The sequence below is a fragment of the Balaenoptera acutorostrata genome, chromosome 19 (assembly GCF_949987535.1).
Source record: "Balaenoptera acutorostrata chromosome 19, mBalAcu1.1, whole genome shotgun sequence".
NCBI classification, from domain to species: domain Eukaryota; kingdom Metazoa; phylum Chordata; class Mammalia; order Artiodactyla; family Balaenopteridae; genus Balaenoptera; species Balaenoptera acutorostrata.
The window spans coordinates 3,609,964-3,627,359 of record NC_080082.1 but is presented as its reverse complement, the minus strand read 5'-3'; the positions used below and the strand labels follow the sequence as shown (position 1 = coordinate 3,627,359).

At 45.0% G+C, this 17,396-nt stretch overlaps 1 protein-coding gene across 1 annotated transcript in view; it reads right to left on the bottom strand.

The window, feature by feature from the left end:
* Positions 1–965: 965 nt before the first annotated feature.
* Positions 966–17,396, bottom strand: part of GINS2 (GINS complex subunit 2) — a 29,361-nt gene continuing 12,930 nt past the window's right edge. The window contains exons 3-5 of the mRNA XM_007172588.2: positions 4,707–4,806; positions 1,836–1,962; positions 966–1,621 (exon numbers count right to left, since the gene is read on the bottom strand). Of these exons, the coding sequence (XP_007172650.2) occupies positions 1,496–1,621; positions 1,836–1,962; positions 4,707–4,806 (353 nt within the window). The 3' untranslated portion in view covers positions 966–1,495. The remainder of the gene's footprint in view (positions 1,622–1,835; positions 1,963–4,706; positions 4,807–17,396) is intronic.

The window sequence follows — 17,396 nt, the reverse complement described above, 5'->3', positions numbered from 1 at the left end:
AGCTTTACAGGTAAAGTGTGAAGACAGATTCATCTGTGCCTCAGCCAGGTTTTAAGAGAAGGGGATTCAGGGTGAGATCTGACATAAACAGGACTCCTGAACCGCCACAGTAACGTGTGGTTTCATTCTAGAAGATTCCCCAGATTAAATCTGAAGGATTCTGTGAAAGAGAGATGAAAAGACAAGTCCTGTCATCTCTTAAGTGATGGAGACCAGGTCTTCTGGGTCCTCATCCCTCCATGTGCGGCCCTTCGGTGCTTAAACAATAGCTGCTTGTGAGAGGGACAGCTGGGTACCCATCTGGGACGGAGGAATAGTGCTCGAGTAACTTGAAGTAAGTTTGTGTTTTAAACACTGAAGGGTAAAAACACCAGCAGATATTCTTTAGGCCCAGTTGATCACGCACGTACACCCTTCATAACCCTCGAGATGGCATGTGACTGCTTTTGACTGACGGCGCTACCATCGGAAACCAGCTGGTTACTGAACCTACTCATTACAGGCCTAGAGGATCATTTCCCGCTGCCCGCCCTCCCCCCCCCCCCCCCCCCCCCCGCCCGGGGTAATGTACTTTATGTAAGGGACTGAGCCATGCTAGCGCTGAAACTTTTCCTCCTAGGGAAAAAAGCCAATACCGTTACCTGAGCCACTGCTGCCTAGAACTGTCTTCCCCTCAGTCCATCAAGAACCACGTCACAGGCCCCACTTTTCCCCCTGGCATCGTGTCTTCAGCTTCACTCACACACTCGATAACAGAACTCATTTTCCCCCGACTTTCCTCTTGCTGATAAGCAACCCTTTAGGGCCTTACCCAGAAGCAGCCAAGAGAACGAGAGATACCCAGAGTGTCGGTCGGAAGTTCACAGTTGCCTGCTAAACCTCTCAAGTTTGGTCCATCAGATCATTCTAGCCACTTGGCCTGCTCCTTTGCATGGCAGTTATGCAGGAACAAAACCCAACAGAGATCTGGGTTGATTCCATCTTTATTGTGTATCAGGGCTTAGATGATAAATATGGGGGGTTGTCACTCGCCACTCATCTGCTGTCCTGTATGTGAATAGCCTCTGTAGCAGACTCTACATTTAGCCCAAGAGATCAGGGTCAAGAAGGGAGAAAAATGGCCACGGCCACGTTACCATCCTGCTATATCTCCATCTTAAAAGCAACACCGGATGTCACCGAACACCCACCTGCACACGACAGTCCCGTGCAGGAGACCCGGAGTTCTGCTAGGGAAATCATTCGTTCTGCGAATGCTTTTCTCATTCCCCAGATACAGACGTGGAATTACAGAATGTCTCGAGGACTAAGCACAAGCCTGTTGCTTTCCAACAAGGTTATAAACCCATCCCTTGCTTCACTGCACTTTTCTGCGTACATTCAGAAGTGGTTCTAGAACTCTGGAAATGTGAGTACCTCTGTCACGTCCCGAGCACGCAGGCCACCCGCTGAGCCTCCTGCCAGCAGACACGGGCCTCTACAAACCACTCTCTGCCTACAAGTCCTGAGACTGGGCGCTGTCAGAAGGTTGCAGGTTCGTGCGGAGTTTGTACATGTGATTGAGCGCTCGTGTGAGGAAAGCCCCACTGGTGTTGATCTCCATCAAGGTCAAGTTATCCAGCTAAAACACAAGGGCAAACAGACCCGGGTTGGTTGAGTCTTTGATTTCACGAAAGGTTAAATCTACTGGATAAAAATAAGGATACAATGAGTAATAATATTCTGAAAGCCCCGCATGGCTAGTTATCCCTTCCTGCGATGCCCTAAGCAGACAAGATGCCGCGGGCTGTCCCACAGAGCATCCAGCCTCCGTGGGCGGCCCACCACGCGCCCACCTTGGCGTGTGCCTCCTGCTGTCTCACAAAGCTGTCAGCGGACACCCGGAGCTTGGCTGTGCGTGTGTCCCACACATCCTTGATCAGGGTCCGGATCTCATCTGCTTTCGGGATGTTGTCTGAAGCACTAAAGGAAGCAAAAGGTGAAATAAATCGCATAAGGAAGCACTCAGTAAACTAAGGCAACTTCCAGGTAGAAGTGGCTTCTGTGTAAATGCTGCTTGGATTTAGGCAAAAATGCACAAGTTGTTCTAGCCTCAAAATTTGTTTCGCTTTTTCAGTTTTTTAAAATGTAAGGATTTCTAGCAGTTAAGCTTGGTGCCAAGAAAATTCAGCCACGATCCTCACCGAGTTATCTGTGCTCTTGTTAGTTGTCCCTGGGCAAGCTGTGGTACGAGGACTTCTGTTTATTCACCAAAAAAAATTAGATCTTGGAGAAGAAGCTCTGAGTAGGTCCTCCTCTGGCTCAGGATAACTGAGTGTTCTATGCTATAGAATTTCCATCTAGAATGAATTTCTTTCAAAGGCTGGCTCAGAGGTCATGACCTCTAATGCTAATACCCCATCTGTTAGGGAAAGAAGACGAAGGCTCTGTGCCAGGCATTTCTATCCTCACAAAATCCCTGAGGCATAGGGACTGTCCCACTCTACAGAGAAAACAGATACATTTGCAAAAGTCACAGAACAAATCGCAAATTAGCATAAACAGCACACCTATACATTGCAAATTCTGGGTAAAAGTTTGACTGGAGTCAGCGGGGCCGCTCTAAGAGCCTTCCTGTGTGACACATTTTTAAATTAACCTTTGAAGAAAGAGACAAACTAGAAGACAAAAGCAAAAGCCAACATAGTTCATCACCAGGCATCCTAGGATAAGCTGGCAAGGCTCTCTCCACAGGCTAAAATTAGCTCAAGATGAGTAGATGGAGAATCAGTAGGATACAATTGATATAGTAGACTTTATTCAAGACCCAAACATTTGGATCTTACGCTCTGAACAGCAGGTTAAAGAACAAAGGACCCCAGCTCCTTGTGAACTGCACTGCAGAACCAAGGTCCCCTCACTGAATGGATGACTCTAAGGAATTATAAAACAAGGGTTTCGATAGGAACTGCGTACATAACGCATTGAACTTCAAAAACTGAAGATGAACAGGCCTCCCTTCCGCTCCCGTATTCTCCCTTCTGAAGTCACCCTCCCCTACGGCAGGAGCCCTCTCATAGCCTCCGGATGACGCCTGCCTGGGGACGCCGCGTCCACTGCCCTGCCCTCACTCAGTCCATCCTGGTCCCAACAGCCCTGCTCCACAAATCCAGGCCCTTTCACCTTCCGTCCTTCTACCTACACTGCCCTCTCCCCTAGTAAATTTCCCCTCATCCTCCAAGCCAGGGATCCCTTCTCTGGCAGCACCAGGCATGAGGGCTGCACCCCTACGTACTCTGAACAGCATTGCACACGCTGCAGTGTTATACCACGTCTGTCAACAGGGTCGCATCTCTTCCCCACAAAACTGGAACTCAAGCCTACATGACCATCTCCACTACCCGGTGGGACGCTTAGCATGCTGAATGCTGCGAATGTTGTGAACTACACAACTGCAGCCGCACGTCCACTCAAGGACAAGTCCACGTTACGCAGATGTTCCCTTGAATTGCACAGGGCCACTCGGGGGGCCCGGCCCCGCTGCTCTCCGGCAGGCAGGAGGGGGCTTCCAGCTTCTGTTACGGCTCTGCTCTTGAGTCCATCAGTGAACAGGTGCACCGGCTTCAGAAGCTTGACACTGTGCAAATTACACTGCAGGTAGCCACACTTGCCTGCCCCCTGCCCTGATGCATTCATTCATTCCACAAACATGTGAGTACCTGGCACTGTGCGGGGGCACGCGAGACAGTCCCTGCCCGTGAGACCTGGGGGCGGGGGTGGGGAACAGCACAGGCAGACAGCAGTTAGAGCATTACACCTGACAAGTGCTATAGAGGGGTGCAGAGCTGCCACGAGGACAGGTCACGTAACCTGGGAGGGAGGACCTGCTCTGCTAAACCCGAGGAGGGAGCAGGGAAGATGTGGCCTCACTGGGCAGAAGGACGGTGTACACACACACACACACACACACGTGTGCGCCTGTGCACTCTGAGGACCTGGGCATGTGTGAAAAAGTGAAGGAGGCCAACGTGAGCCTGGACCCTGGAGAATCGGAGGGAAGGACTGCAGAGAGTGGTGAGAGCCGGGAGAAGGGAACCAGGCTATGCGGTGCTTCGAATACCATGATCAGGGCTTCAGACCCTACAGGGGCTCCGAGGGGCAGGGGACTCACAGGGCAGCTGTATCTTTGAAAGGCTGCTCTGGCTGCAAGGCGGAGAATGAATTAGAAGCCCATGGGGAGCCTGAACTGGATGAGGGGAAACAGTTTTGCCCCAGTGGACCTGCCTTTTAGCCCAGGGTCGAAGGAAAATGCAACCCCTGGCCCTTTCCTATGCAAGAGATACAAGAACGCAGATGCACAGGCCCAAAGGAGAAGAGGGGTGCAGCTCGACTAATAAAACATTTGCAGTTAAGAAAAAGGCTACTGCTAGAGATGATGGGCTGATACTGGAGTCCAATATCAAGTGACGGGTAGGACGCAGAATGCAAAGAACCACGGGATTCACCAGAAGAGGGAAGGGTGGAGAAAGGGAAAAAAGAGAAACAGGGAGAGACAGAGCCCGGCCAGTGTGTGCGTGCCCACAAACGACTCCCAGACTACTGACTGAGGACCTGGGGGCCAAAGCTACCACTTCCCTCGGTAATGAGCGTGGAACACGAAAGGAGGTGGGCTGGGAACGGGGGGTTCCACCGTGCATGTGGCGTTCGAAGGAGTGAGAGGTCCTTACTGATTTAACAGGAGTTTGGTGAGCTCCATGTAGTAAAGGCTGGGCATAGGGGTGAAAGTTTCTTCCTTTCGTTCATGATCCCGAATCTTCTCCAACTTTTCTGAAATTTAGAAGTGTGTACATTTTACTATGACCATGAGCAAAATATAGTTTTAAAACCTTCCAAATTTACCAAGTACCTATATTTCCTAGTCAATCAACTAAAAAATACATTAAAAAACCCCACTTTTTGAAATAACATATCACTAACTAGACATCACTGGGCCAATTTCCCCAAGCACTTCTCTTAGAGAAGGTGGTAGATTTGGGTTATTGTTATTGCTGGGCCTGCAGAATATATGACTGAAAACAGTATGTCCGAGTCTGAAGTTCTTTTCTTAGGGAAAGAGTGAAGTGTGCTACCTTTGATGCAGGCAGGGATGATGGTAACCAGTGACTGCAGAAAGGTACTTACTTCTATTAAACCTTGTTCAGAAGAGAGCAAGACAGCTTACAACTAACACAGGGCGGAAAGCCCCACATCGGGAATCAAACTGCTCAGTCCAGTTCCATCCGCAGAACAGTCTCCACACGCCTCACCCCTCTCCCCTTCTGTCCTTCCTCCTGGCCTAAGAAAACCCGAGTCCTGAACCCACCACGGCACGCCATGGCGAAGCGACACACAGACAGAACTCCGCAGTGGGGTCTCGTTTGAAATGACTGGCCGCCCACCTCCAGGGGCCCTCGCTGCTACCCTGCAACCCTCATACTCCCCGCTCCAGCCACCCTCTCACTTTCCCTCCTGCCCGCCCTCTCCACGCTTTCTCCCCAACACCGTGCGGGGCTCCGCACACTACCGCCACCGCATCCTCCTAAGGGGCGCGCTGGACCTTCTCTCGCCTGCACAGAACACCGCTTCGGCAACTGTCCTCACTCCTGAGTGCTCCCTCTTGCCCCCGCTCTCGAAGCAGTCCATCAAACTCGACGCAACATCTTCCAGCTTAAAAAGAAAGCCCTCCCCTGACACCAAATCCTTCTCCAGCTACAATCCATTTCTCATGCCCTTCACAACAAAACTTCAAGAGTTCCCTCATCGGCATTAACTGTTCCTGTGGGCGACTATCCCACCCTCTGACACGACTCACCGAGGCCACCACCTCTGCTCAGCTAAACCCAACGGCCACATCTCGGGCCTCGTCACGTCTGACAAGGGCAAATCCTTGGGGTGTGTTTATCACTTGGCTTCCGGGATACCACTCTCCCCAAGTTCTCCTCTCATCTCCCCGACTCCTCCAGGCCTTTCTGACCTCAACACACTGGAGGACAGAGCTCCTTCCCTCACCCCTTCTCCACCGCCTACACCCATATCCCACGTGTTCTCATCCCACTTCATTTAAACGCCACCTATGCTCTCATGACACCTTCCACACCTAGAATCCCAGCTCAGCCCCTCCCCTGACCTCCTGGCTCAGATGCCCCGCTGCCCACAATACTGCTGCTCGGATGTCTAACAGGCACCTCCAGTGTCACATGTTCAAACCCCCCTCCCGGCTCCCACTCTAGCACACAGTGTCCCTGCGATCTGCCTGGGCTCAGGAAACGGCAGCTCCAGCTCCTGCAGCTCCAGCAGCAACCCTGGTGGGAACCCTTACCCCTTCTCTCTGATCCCATGGTCTGTCCTTCAGCAAATCCTGCTGATTCTTTTCTTCAAAATACACCTAGATGCCAACCACATCTGCCCGCTTCCATCAACTCACTGGTCAAGCCACCCTGAGCTCTTGCCAGGCTAACCCCCTACTGCCCTCTCCCCACACTCATCTCCACACCGCAGACTGAGTCTCTTTCTTTTCCACATCTAAATCAGAGTATGAAACACCTCTGTTCAAACCCTGCAACGAATCAAAATGACCGACAATACCCGGTGATGGCCAGGAGTGGAACAACAGGAACTCGTACGTTTCTGCTGGGGTTACAGGAGTGGCTCAACCACTCTGCAGGGCTCCTGGGCAGTTTCTAACAGAGTGAAGCACAGTCTGCCCTACGAGCTGGCAGTTCCACGACTCTAGGTATTTATTTACCGAAGAGAAATAAAAATAGATACCCGCAAAAAGACTCAGACACGACTGCTCAAAGCAGCCTTCTTCACAGTAGCCTAAAATGGGAAACGACCCAAATATCCACCAACAGAAGGATGGGGGACCAAGCTGTGGAATACTCACACAACGAAGGAAACACTCCTCAGCGAGGAAAGAATGACGTAATGACACGTGCAACAAAAGGGGCGAATCTCAAAAACAGTATGATGAATAAGCGAAGTCAGAGAAAAACTGACATGCCAGATGATTCCATTCATATGCCGTCCAAGAACAGGTAGAACTAATGTACAGTGGCAGAAGCAGCAGCTGGCTCCTGGGCAGGACCCACGGGCTGACTAGGGATTTCCACTCCTTGTCACCGCAGGATGGCCCAGGTGTACGAGAAGCCTCAGGCAAATTGTCTCCGCACCTTCTCTCTGACTCTGGCCCTCCCACGACACAGGTTCTTGCCCTCTATCACCTGGGTTGGAATAGGCCAAAACTGACAGAAAGGGATGCAGTGCCAACAGAACCAGGGCCTGGTGGGCGGGTGGGGAGGTCCCTGCTTTAAAAAAAGCCCTTCAGAGCAGAAGGGACTGGAGTTTCCTGTCATGTTTCAGGACCACCAGATTCACACACCCCTTTGGGACAGGCAGTAAAGACAAAACAATCTTTCTTAAACTGTATTTGAGTGCACCTGACTCCAAGTGTCCTAGCTTCTAGGAGGTAGGTACCCCTGGGTGATTTCCAAAGGGAAGGGGATAATCAAAATCGCTCAGAGGCTTTTCAAATTTCATATGCCCCCCAACCCCGACCCCAAATAAATGTGACATTCATTCTTTACTAGTAATGAGCCATTCATAGCTCTGAGGTGAGAAAAAGACTGCAAAGGTTCAGAATGAAGACCATGTGCCTCTTTGATGCAGTATTTTCTTTCTTTTTTTTTTTTTTGATGCAGTATTTTCTTTTCGGTTTTTTCCCCAACAGCTTTACTGAGGCATAATCAACACACCGTACAATTCACCCATTCAATGGTTTTTAGTATATTCACAGAGTTGTGCACCCATCACTTCAATCAACTTCAGAACATTTTCATCACCCCAAAAGGAACCCCATAATGGTTCCATCACCTGCTCAAACCCTCATTGCTAGGCAACCACTAATCTTCTTTGTCTCTGTGGATCTGCCTGCTCTGAACAATTCATATAAATAGAAGAATACAACAGTTGGTCTTTGTGTCTGGTTCTTCTCCCACTTAATGTAACATTTTAAAGGTTCATCGGGACTTCCCTGGTGGCTCACTGGTTAAGAATCTGCCTGCCAATGCAGGAGACACGGGTTTGAGCCCTGGTCTGGGAAGATCCCACATGCCGCAGTGCAACTAAGCCCATGTGCCACAACTACTGAGCCTGCGCTCTAGAGGCCTGTGAAGCCCTCGTACCTAGAGCCCGTGCTCTGCAACAAGACAAGCCACTGCAATGAGAAGCCCGCGCACCACAACAAAGAGTAGCCCGCGCTCACCATAACTAGAGAAAGCCCACGCATGCAGCAATGAACACCCAACGCAGCCAAAAATATAAATAAATAATAAATAAAGGTTCATCTATGTTTGTACCCTGTGTCACAACCTCATCCATTGAGGTGGCCAAAAACAATATTGCCTTGGATGGATGATGCCTTATTTTCATGCATTCTCTCTAATGTAAGGTAATGACTCTGCTACTCATGCTGGTCTATACTTTAAAAAAAAATTTTTTTTTAATAGATTTATTTACTTTTATTTATCTTTGGCTGCACTGGGTCTTCATTGCTGCGTGCAGGCTTTCTCTAGTTGTGGCGAGTGGGGGCTACTCTTCGTTGTGCTGCACAGTCTTCTCATTGTGGTGGCTTCTCTTGTTGTGGAGCGCGGGCTGTAGGCACACGGGCTTCAGTAGTTGTGGCGCATGGGCTTAGTTGCTCCGTGGCATGTGGGATCTTCCTGGAACAGGGCTCGAACCTGTGTCCCCTGCACTGGCAGGTGGATTCTTAACCACTGTGCCACCAAGGAAGTCCCTAGACTTTAAAATAAAGACTGTTACAAGAGACAAAGAAGGACACTACATAATGATCAAGGGATCAATGAAAGAAGAAGATACAACAATTGTAAATGTATATGCACCCATAAGTGCACCTCATAGGAGGTGCACATAGGAGCACCTCAATATATAAGGCAGATACTAACATCCATAAAAGGAGAAATTGACAGTAACACAATAATAGTAGGGGGATCTAACACCCCACTTTCATCAATGGACAGATCATCCAGACAGAAGATCAATAAGGAAACACAAGCCTTAAGTGACAAATTAGACCAGATGGACTTAATTGATATTTATAGAGCATTCCATCCAAAAGCCACAGAATACACATTCTTTTCCAGTGCACATGGAACATTCTCCAGGATTGATCACATGCTGGGCCACAAAGCAAGGCTCAGTAAATTTAAGAAAACTGAAATCGTATCAAGCATCTTTTCCGACCACAACACTATGAGATTAGAATCAACTAGAAGAAAAAAACTGTAAAAACTCAAACATGTTGAGGCTAAACAATATGCTACTAAACAACCAATGGATCACTGACGAAACCAAAAAGGAAATTAAAAAATACCTAGAGACAAATGAAAACAAAATCATGACCATCCAAAATCTACAGGATGCAGAAAAAGCAGTTCTAAGAGGGAAGTGTATAGCAATACAATCTTACCTCAGAAAACAAGAAAAATCTCAAACAACCTAACCTTAGACCTAAAGCAACTAGAGAAAGAAGAACAAACAAAACCCAAAGATAGTATACTGAAAGAAATAATAAATATCAGAGCAGAAATAAATGAAATAGAAACAAAGAAAAAATAGAAAATATCAATAAAACTAAAAGCTGGTTTTTTGAAAGGATAAACAAAATTGATAAACCTTTAGCCAGACATATCAAGAAAAAAAGGGAGAGGGCTAAAATAAATAAAATTACACATGAAACAGGAGAAGTTACAACAGAAATACAAAGTATCATAAGAGACTACTACAAACAACTATATGCCAATAAAATGGACAACCTAAAGGAAAAGGACAAATTCTTAGAAAGGAACAACCCTCCAAGACTGAACCAGGAAGAAACAGAAAATATGAACAGACAAATCACAAGTACTAAAAATGAAACTGTGATTAAAAAACTCCCAACAAACAAAATTCCAGGACCTGATGGCTTCACAGCTAAATTCTATCAAACATTCAGAGAAGAGTTTAACAACCTATCCTTCTGAAACTATTCCCAAAAATTGCAAAGGAAAGAACACGCCCAAACTCATTCTATAAGGCCACCATCACTCTAATATCAAAACCAGACAAAGATACCATAAAAAAAAGAAAATTACAGGCTAATATCACTGATGAACAGACGCAAAAATCCTCAACAAAATACCAGCAAACCGAATCGAACAATACTCTAAAAGGATCATACACCATGATCAAGTGGGATTATCCCAATGTTGGAAGGATTTTTCAATATCTGCAAATCAATCAGTGGTGATACACCACATTAACAAACTGAAGAATAAAAACCATATGATCAGACTTCCCTGGTGGCGCAGTGGTTAAGAATCTGCCTGCCATTGCAGGGGACACAGGTTCGAGCCCTGTTCCAGGAAGATCCCACATGCCGTGGAGCAACTAAGCCCGCACGCCACAACTACTGAGCCTGCGCTCTAGAGCCCACGAGCCACAACTACTAAAGCCCACATGCCTAGAGCCTGTGCTCTGCAACAAGAGAAGCAACCACAATGAGAAGCCTGCACACCGCAATGAAGAGTAGCCCCCACTCGCCACAACTAGAGAAAGCCTGCGCGCAGCAACGAAGAACCAAGTCAGCCATAAATAAATAAATAAAAAACAAAAAAAATATGATCATCTCAATAGATGCAGAAAAGGCTTTTGACAGAATTCAACACCAATTTATAATAAAAACTCTCCAGAAAGTGGGCATAGAGGGAACCTACCTCAACATAATAAAGGCCATATATGACAAACCTACAGCTAACATCATACTCAACAGTGAAAACCTGAAAGCATTTCCTATGAGATCAAGAACAAGATAAGGATGTCCACCATCTCCACTTTTATTCAACATAGTTTGGAAGTCCTAGTCATGGCAATCAGAAAAGAAAATGAAATAAAAGGAATCCAAATTGGAAGAGAAGTAAAACTGTCACTGTTTGAAGATTACAGGATACTATACATAGAAAATCCTAAAGATGCTACCAGAAAACTACAGGAGCTGATCAATGAATTCAGCAAAGTGGCAGGATACAAAATACATACACAGAAATCTGTTGCATTTCTATACACTAACAATGAAAGATCAGAAACAGAAATTAAAGAAACAATCCCATTTACCAGCACATCAAAAAGAATAAAATTCCCAGGAATAAACCTAAGGAGACGAAAGACCTGCACTCTGAAAACTTTAACACGCTAATGAAAGAAATCAAAGATGACACAAACAGATGGAAAGATATACCATGTTCTTCAACTGGAAGATCAATGTTGTCAAAATCACTATACTACCCAAGTCATTCTATGGAATCAATGCAATCCCTATTAAATTAACAGTGGCATTTTTCACAGAACTAGAACAAAACATTTTAAAATGCGTATGGAAACAAAATAGATGCGGAATAGCCAAAGGAATCCTGACAAGAGAAAACGAAACTTGAGCAATCAAGCTCCCTGACTTCAGACCATACCACAAAAAGCTATAGTAATCAAAACAGTACGCTACAGGCAAACACAAAAAATATAGATCAAAGAAAGCTCAGAAACAAACACACAAACTTATGGCCAATTAATCTATGACTAAGGAGGCAAGCCTATACAATGGAGAAAAGACATTCTCTTAAATAAGTGGTGCTACACTGGTACACAGTGTGTCCTGTACCAGTGTGTACAGGACAGCTACATGTAAAAGACTGAAACTAGAGGGCTTCCCTGATGGTGCAGTGGTTAAGAATCCGCCTTCCAATGCAGGAGACACAGGTTCGAGCCCTGGTCTGGGAAGATCCCACGTGCCGCAGAGCAACTAAGCCCGTGCGCTACAACTACTGAGCCTGCACTCTAGAGCCCACGAGCCACAACTACTGAGCCTGCACTCTAGAGCCCACGAGCCACAACTACTGAGCCCACGCGCCACAACTACTGAAGCCTGCACACCTAGAGCGCGTGCTCCGCAACAAAAGAAGCCACCGCAATGAGAAGCCTGCGCACCACAAAGAAGAGTAGCCCCCGCTCGCCGCAACTGGAGAAAGTCCACGTGCGGCAAGGAAGACCCGATGCAGCCAATACATACATACATACATATATACATAAATAAATAAAATTTATTTTAAAAAAAGAAAAGAAACTAGAACACTGTCTAACAGCATACACAAAAATAAAGTCAAACAGAATTAAAGATCTAAGTGTAAGGCTGGGATACTAAAAACTCTTAGAGGGAAACATAGGCAGAACACTCTGACATAAATCACAGCAAAATCTTTTTGATCTGTCTCCTAGAACAATGAAAATAAAAACAAAAATAAACAAATGAGACCTCATTAAACTCAAAAGCTTTTGCAAGCAAACAAAACCATAAACAAAACAACAAGACAACCCACAGAATGAGAGAAAATATTTGCAAAAGTTGTGACCAACAAAAGCTTAATCTCCAAAATTTACAAACAGCTCATGCAGCTCAGTATCAAAAAAAACCAAACAACCCGATATAAAAATGGGGGAAGACCTATATAGACTTTTCTCCAAAGAAGACATACAGAGGGCCAAGAGGCACATGAAAAGATGCTCAACATCACTAATTATAAGAGAAATGCAAATCAAAACTACAATGAGATATCACCTTACACCAGTCAGAATGGCTAACATCAAAAAGTATACAAACAGGGTTTCCCTGGTGGCGCAGTGGTTGAGAGTCTGCCTGCCAATGGAGGGGACACGGGTTCGAGCCCTGGTCCGGGAAGATCCCACATGCCACGGAGCAACTGGGCCCGTGAGCCACAATTACTGAGCCTGCGCGTCTGGAGCCTGTGCTCCGCAACAAGAGAGGCCGTGACAGTGAGAGGCCCGCGCACCGCGATGAAGAGTGGCCCCCGCTCGCTGCAACTAGAGAAAGCCCTCGCACAGAAATGATGACCCAACACAGCCAAAAAAATAAATTAAAAAAAACACACACAAACTTTAAAAAAAAAAAGTATACAAACAATAAATACTGGAGAGGGTGTGGAGAAAAGGGAACCCTCCTATGCTGTTGGTGGGAATGTAAATTGGTACAGTAACTATGGAAAAGAGTATGGACGTTCTTTAAAAAACTAAAAATAGAGCTACCATAAGATGCAGCAATCCCACTCCTGGTCATATATCTGGAGAAAACCACGGTTCGAAAGGATACATGCACACCAATGTTCACTGAAGTGCTGCTTACAATAGCCAAGACATGGAAGCAACATAAATGTTCACTGACAGATGAATGGATAAAGAAGATGTGGTACATATATACACTGGAGTATTACTCAGCCATTAAAAGGAATGACATAATGCCATTTGCAGCAACACAGACAGACCTGGAGATTATCATATTAAGTGAAGTAAACCAGACAGAGAAAGACAAATATCATATAATACGGCTTATATGCAGAATCTAAAACAAAATATGCAAATGGACTTATTTACAAAACAGAAACAGGTTCATAGACTTAGAAAATAAACTTACAGTTACCAAAGGAGAAAAGTGGAGGGGAAAGATAAATTGGGAGTATGGGACTGACATACATACACTACTATATTTCAAATAAATAACCAACAAGGACCTACTGTATAACACAGGAAACTCTGCTCACTATCCTGTAATAACTGAAATGGGAAAAGAATTTGAAAAAGAGTAGATACATGTATATGTAAAACTGAATCACTACACTGTATACCTGAAACTAACACAATGTTATTAATCAATGAAACCCCAATATAAAATAAAAATTGAAACCAAAACAAAAATAAACAAATGGGACCTCATTAAACTGAAAAGCTTTTCACAGCAAAGGAAACCATAAACAAAACGAAACGACAACCTACAGAACAGGAGAAAATACTGGCAAAGGATGTGACCGACAAGAAATCAATCTCCAAAAATTTACAAAGAGCTCATGCAACTCAATATCAAAAAAGCAAACAACCCCATCAAATAATGGACAGGACACCTAAATAGCCTTTTCTCCAAAACAAAACATACAGACATCCACAGGCACATGAGAAGATGCTCAACATCGCTAATTATTAGAGAAATGCAAATCAGAACTATAATATCACCTCACACCAGTCAGAACGGCCATCATCAAAAAGTCTATAAACAATAAATTCTGGAGAGGGTGCGGAGAAAAGAGAATCCTCCTACACTGTTGGTGGGAATGTAAGTTGGTGCAGCTACTATGGAGAACAGTATGGAGGTTCCTCAGAAACTAAAACAAGAGCTACCATATGATCCAACAATCCAACTCCTGGGCATATACCTGGACAAAACTATAATTGAAAAAGATACACACACCGCTATGTTCATGGTAGCGCTGCTTACAATAGCTGAGACATGGAAGAAACCTAAATGTCCATCTTCATAAAGAAGATGTGGTACATATATACAATGAAATACTACTCGGCCATAAAAAAGAATGAAATAATGCCATTTGCAGCAACATGGATGCAACCAGAGAGTATCATACTAAGTGAAGTAAGTCAGAAAGAGAAAGACAAATACTACGTGATATCACTTACATGTGGAATCTAAAATATGGCACAAATGAACCTATCCACAAAACAGAAACAGACTCACAGACATAGAGATCAGATTGGTGGCTGCCAAGCAGGAGGGGTGGAGGGAGAGAGGGATGGACTGGGAGTTTGGGGTTGGTAGATGCAAACTATCATATATAAAACAGATAAAAAACAAGGTCCTACTGTTTAGCACTGGGAACTACATCCAACCTCCTGGGATAAACCATAATGGAAAAGAATATTTTAAAAAAAGAATGTATATATGTGAATCACCGAGTCACTTTGCTGTACAGCAGAGATGCACACGACATTATACATCATCGATACTTCGATTAAAAAAAAAAAGAATGAAATAATTCCATTTGCAGCAACGTGGATGGACTTGGAGATTATCATACTAAGTGAAGTAAGCCAGACACAGAAAGACAAATATCACATGATATCACTTATATGCAGAATCTAAAACAAAATATACAAATGGACTTATTTACAAAATAGAAACAGACTCACTGGCTTAGAAAACAAAGTTACGATTACCAAAGGGGAAAGGTGGAGGGGAAGGATAAATTGGGAGTATGGGACTGACATATACACACTACTATATTGCAAATAAATAACCAACAGGACCTACAGTGTAACACAGGGAACTCTGCTCACTATTCTGTAAAAACTGAGGGGCTTCCCAGGTGGCGCAGTGGTTGAGAGTCTGCCTGCTGATGCAGGGGACACGGGTTCGAGCCCTGGCCTGGGAGGATCCCATATGCCGCAGAGCGGCTGGGCCCGTGAGCCACAACTGCTGAGCCTGCGCGTCTGGAGCCTGTGCTCCGCAACGAGAGAGGCCGTGACGGTGAGAGGCCCGCGCATCGCGATGAAGAGTGGCCCCCGCTTGCCACAGCTGGAGAAAGCCCTCGCACAGAAACGAAGACCCAACACAGCCAAAATCAATCAATCAATCAATCAAACATACGCATCTGAAAAAAAAAAAAAAAAAAAAAAAAAAAAAAACTGAAATGGGAAAAAAATTTGAAAAAGAGGAGAGACATGTATATGTATAACTGAATCACTCTGCTGTACACCTGAAAATAACAATGCTGTTAATCAATTAAACTCCAAAGTAAAAGAAAAATTAAAACAAAAATAAACAAATGGGACCTCATTAAACTCAAAAGCTTCTGCAAGCAAAGGAAACCATAAACAAAACAAGAAGACAACCCACAGAATGGGAGAAAATATTTGCAAACGATGCCATTGACAAGGGATCACTCTCCAAAATTTACAGACAACTCATACAGCTTGATAAACAAACAATCCCATCAAAAAATGGACAAGAGACCTAAATAGACTTTTCTCCAAAGAAAACATACAGATGGCCTCAGGCACATGAGAAGATGCTCAACGTCACTAATTATTAGAGAAATGCAAATCAAAACTACAATGAGATATCAGCTCACACTGGTCAGAATGGCCATCACCAAAAAGTCTACAAACAATAAATACTGGTGAGGGTGGGGAGAAAAGGGAACCTTTCTACACTCTTGTTGGGCATGTAAAGTGGTACAGCCACTATGGAAAACAGTATGGAGGTTCCTTAAAAAACTAAAAACAGAGCTACCATATGACCCAGCAATCCCACTCCTGGGCATATATCTGGGAAAAAACCATGATTCGAAAGGATACATGCACCCCAATGTTCATTGCAGCACTGCTTACAATAGCCAGGACATGGAAGCAACCTAAATGTTCTTTGACAGAGGAATGGATAAAGAAGATGTGGTACATATATACAATCGGGTATTACTCAGCCATTAAAAGGAATGATATAATGCCATTTGCAGCAACACAGACAAACCTGGAGATTATCATACTAAGTGAAGTAAGCCACAAAGAGAAAGGCAAATATCATATGATACGGCTTCTATGCGGAATCTAAAACAAAATATACAAATGGACTTATTTACAAAACAGAAACGGACTCACAGACTTAGAAAACAAACTTATGGTTACCAAAGTAAAAAGATGTAGGGGAAGGATAAATTGGGGAGTTTGGGATTGACATATACAGTAAGTTTCCCACATACGAACGAGTTCCATTCCGCGAGGGCATTCGTAGTCCCATTTGTTCAACAGTCCAACAAAGTTAGTGTAGGTACCCAACTAACACAATAGGCTATATAGTACTGTACTGTAATTGGTTTATAATACTTTTCACACAAATAATACATAAAAACAAACAAACAGGGCTTCCCTGGTGGCGCAGTGGTTGAGAATCTGCCTGCTAATGCAGGGGACACGGGTTCGAGCCCTGGTCTGGGAAGATCCCACATGCCACGGAGCAGCTGGGCCCGTGAGCCACAATTGCTGAGCCTGCGCGTCTGGAGCCTGTGCCCCGCGACGGGAGGGGCCGCGATAGAGAAAGGCCCGCGCACCGCGATGAAGAGCGGTCCCCGCACCGCGATGAAGAGTGGCCCCCGCTTGCCGCAACTGGAGAAAGCCCTCGCACGAACCGAAGACCCAACACAGCCAAAAATAAATAAATAAATAAATAAATAAATAAATAAATAAGAAAATCCTTTAAAAAAAAAACAAAAAAAAAAAAACAAAAAAAAAACAAACAAACACAAAAAATAAAGAAACATTTTAAATCTTACAGTACAGTACCTTGAAAAGTACAGTAGTACAGTACGACAGCTGGCATACAGAGCTGGCATCGAGTGAACAGGCAGGAAGAGTTACTGACTGGAGGAGGGAGAGGAGGTGGGACATGGTAGAGCTGAAGGAACGTCAGCAATAGG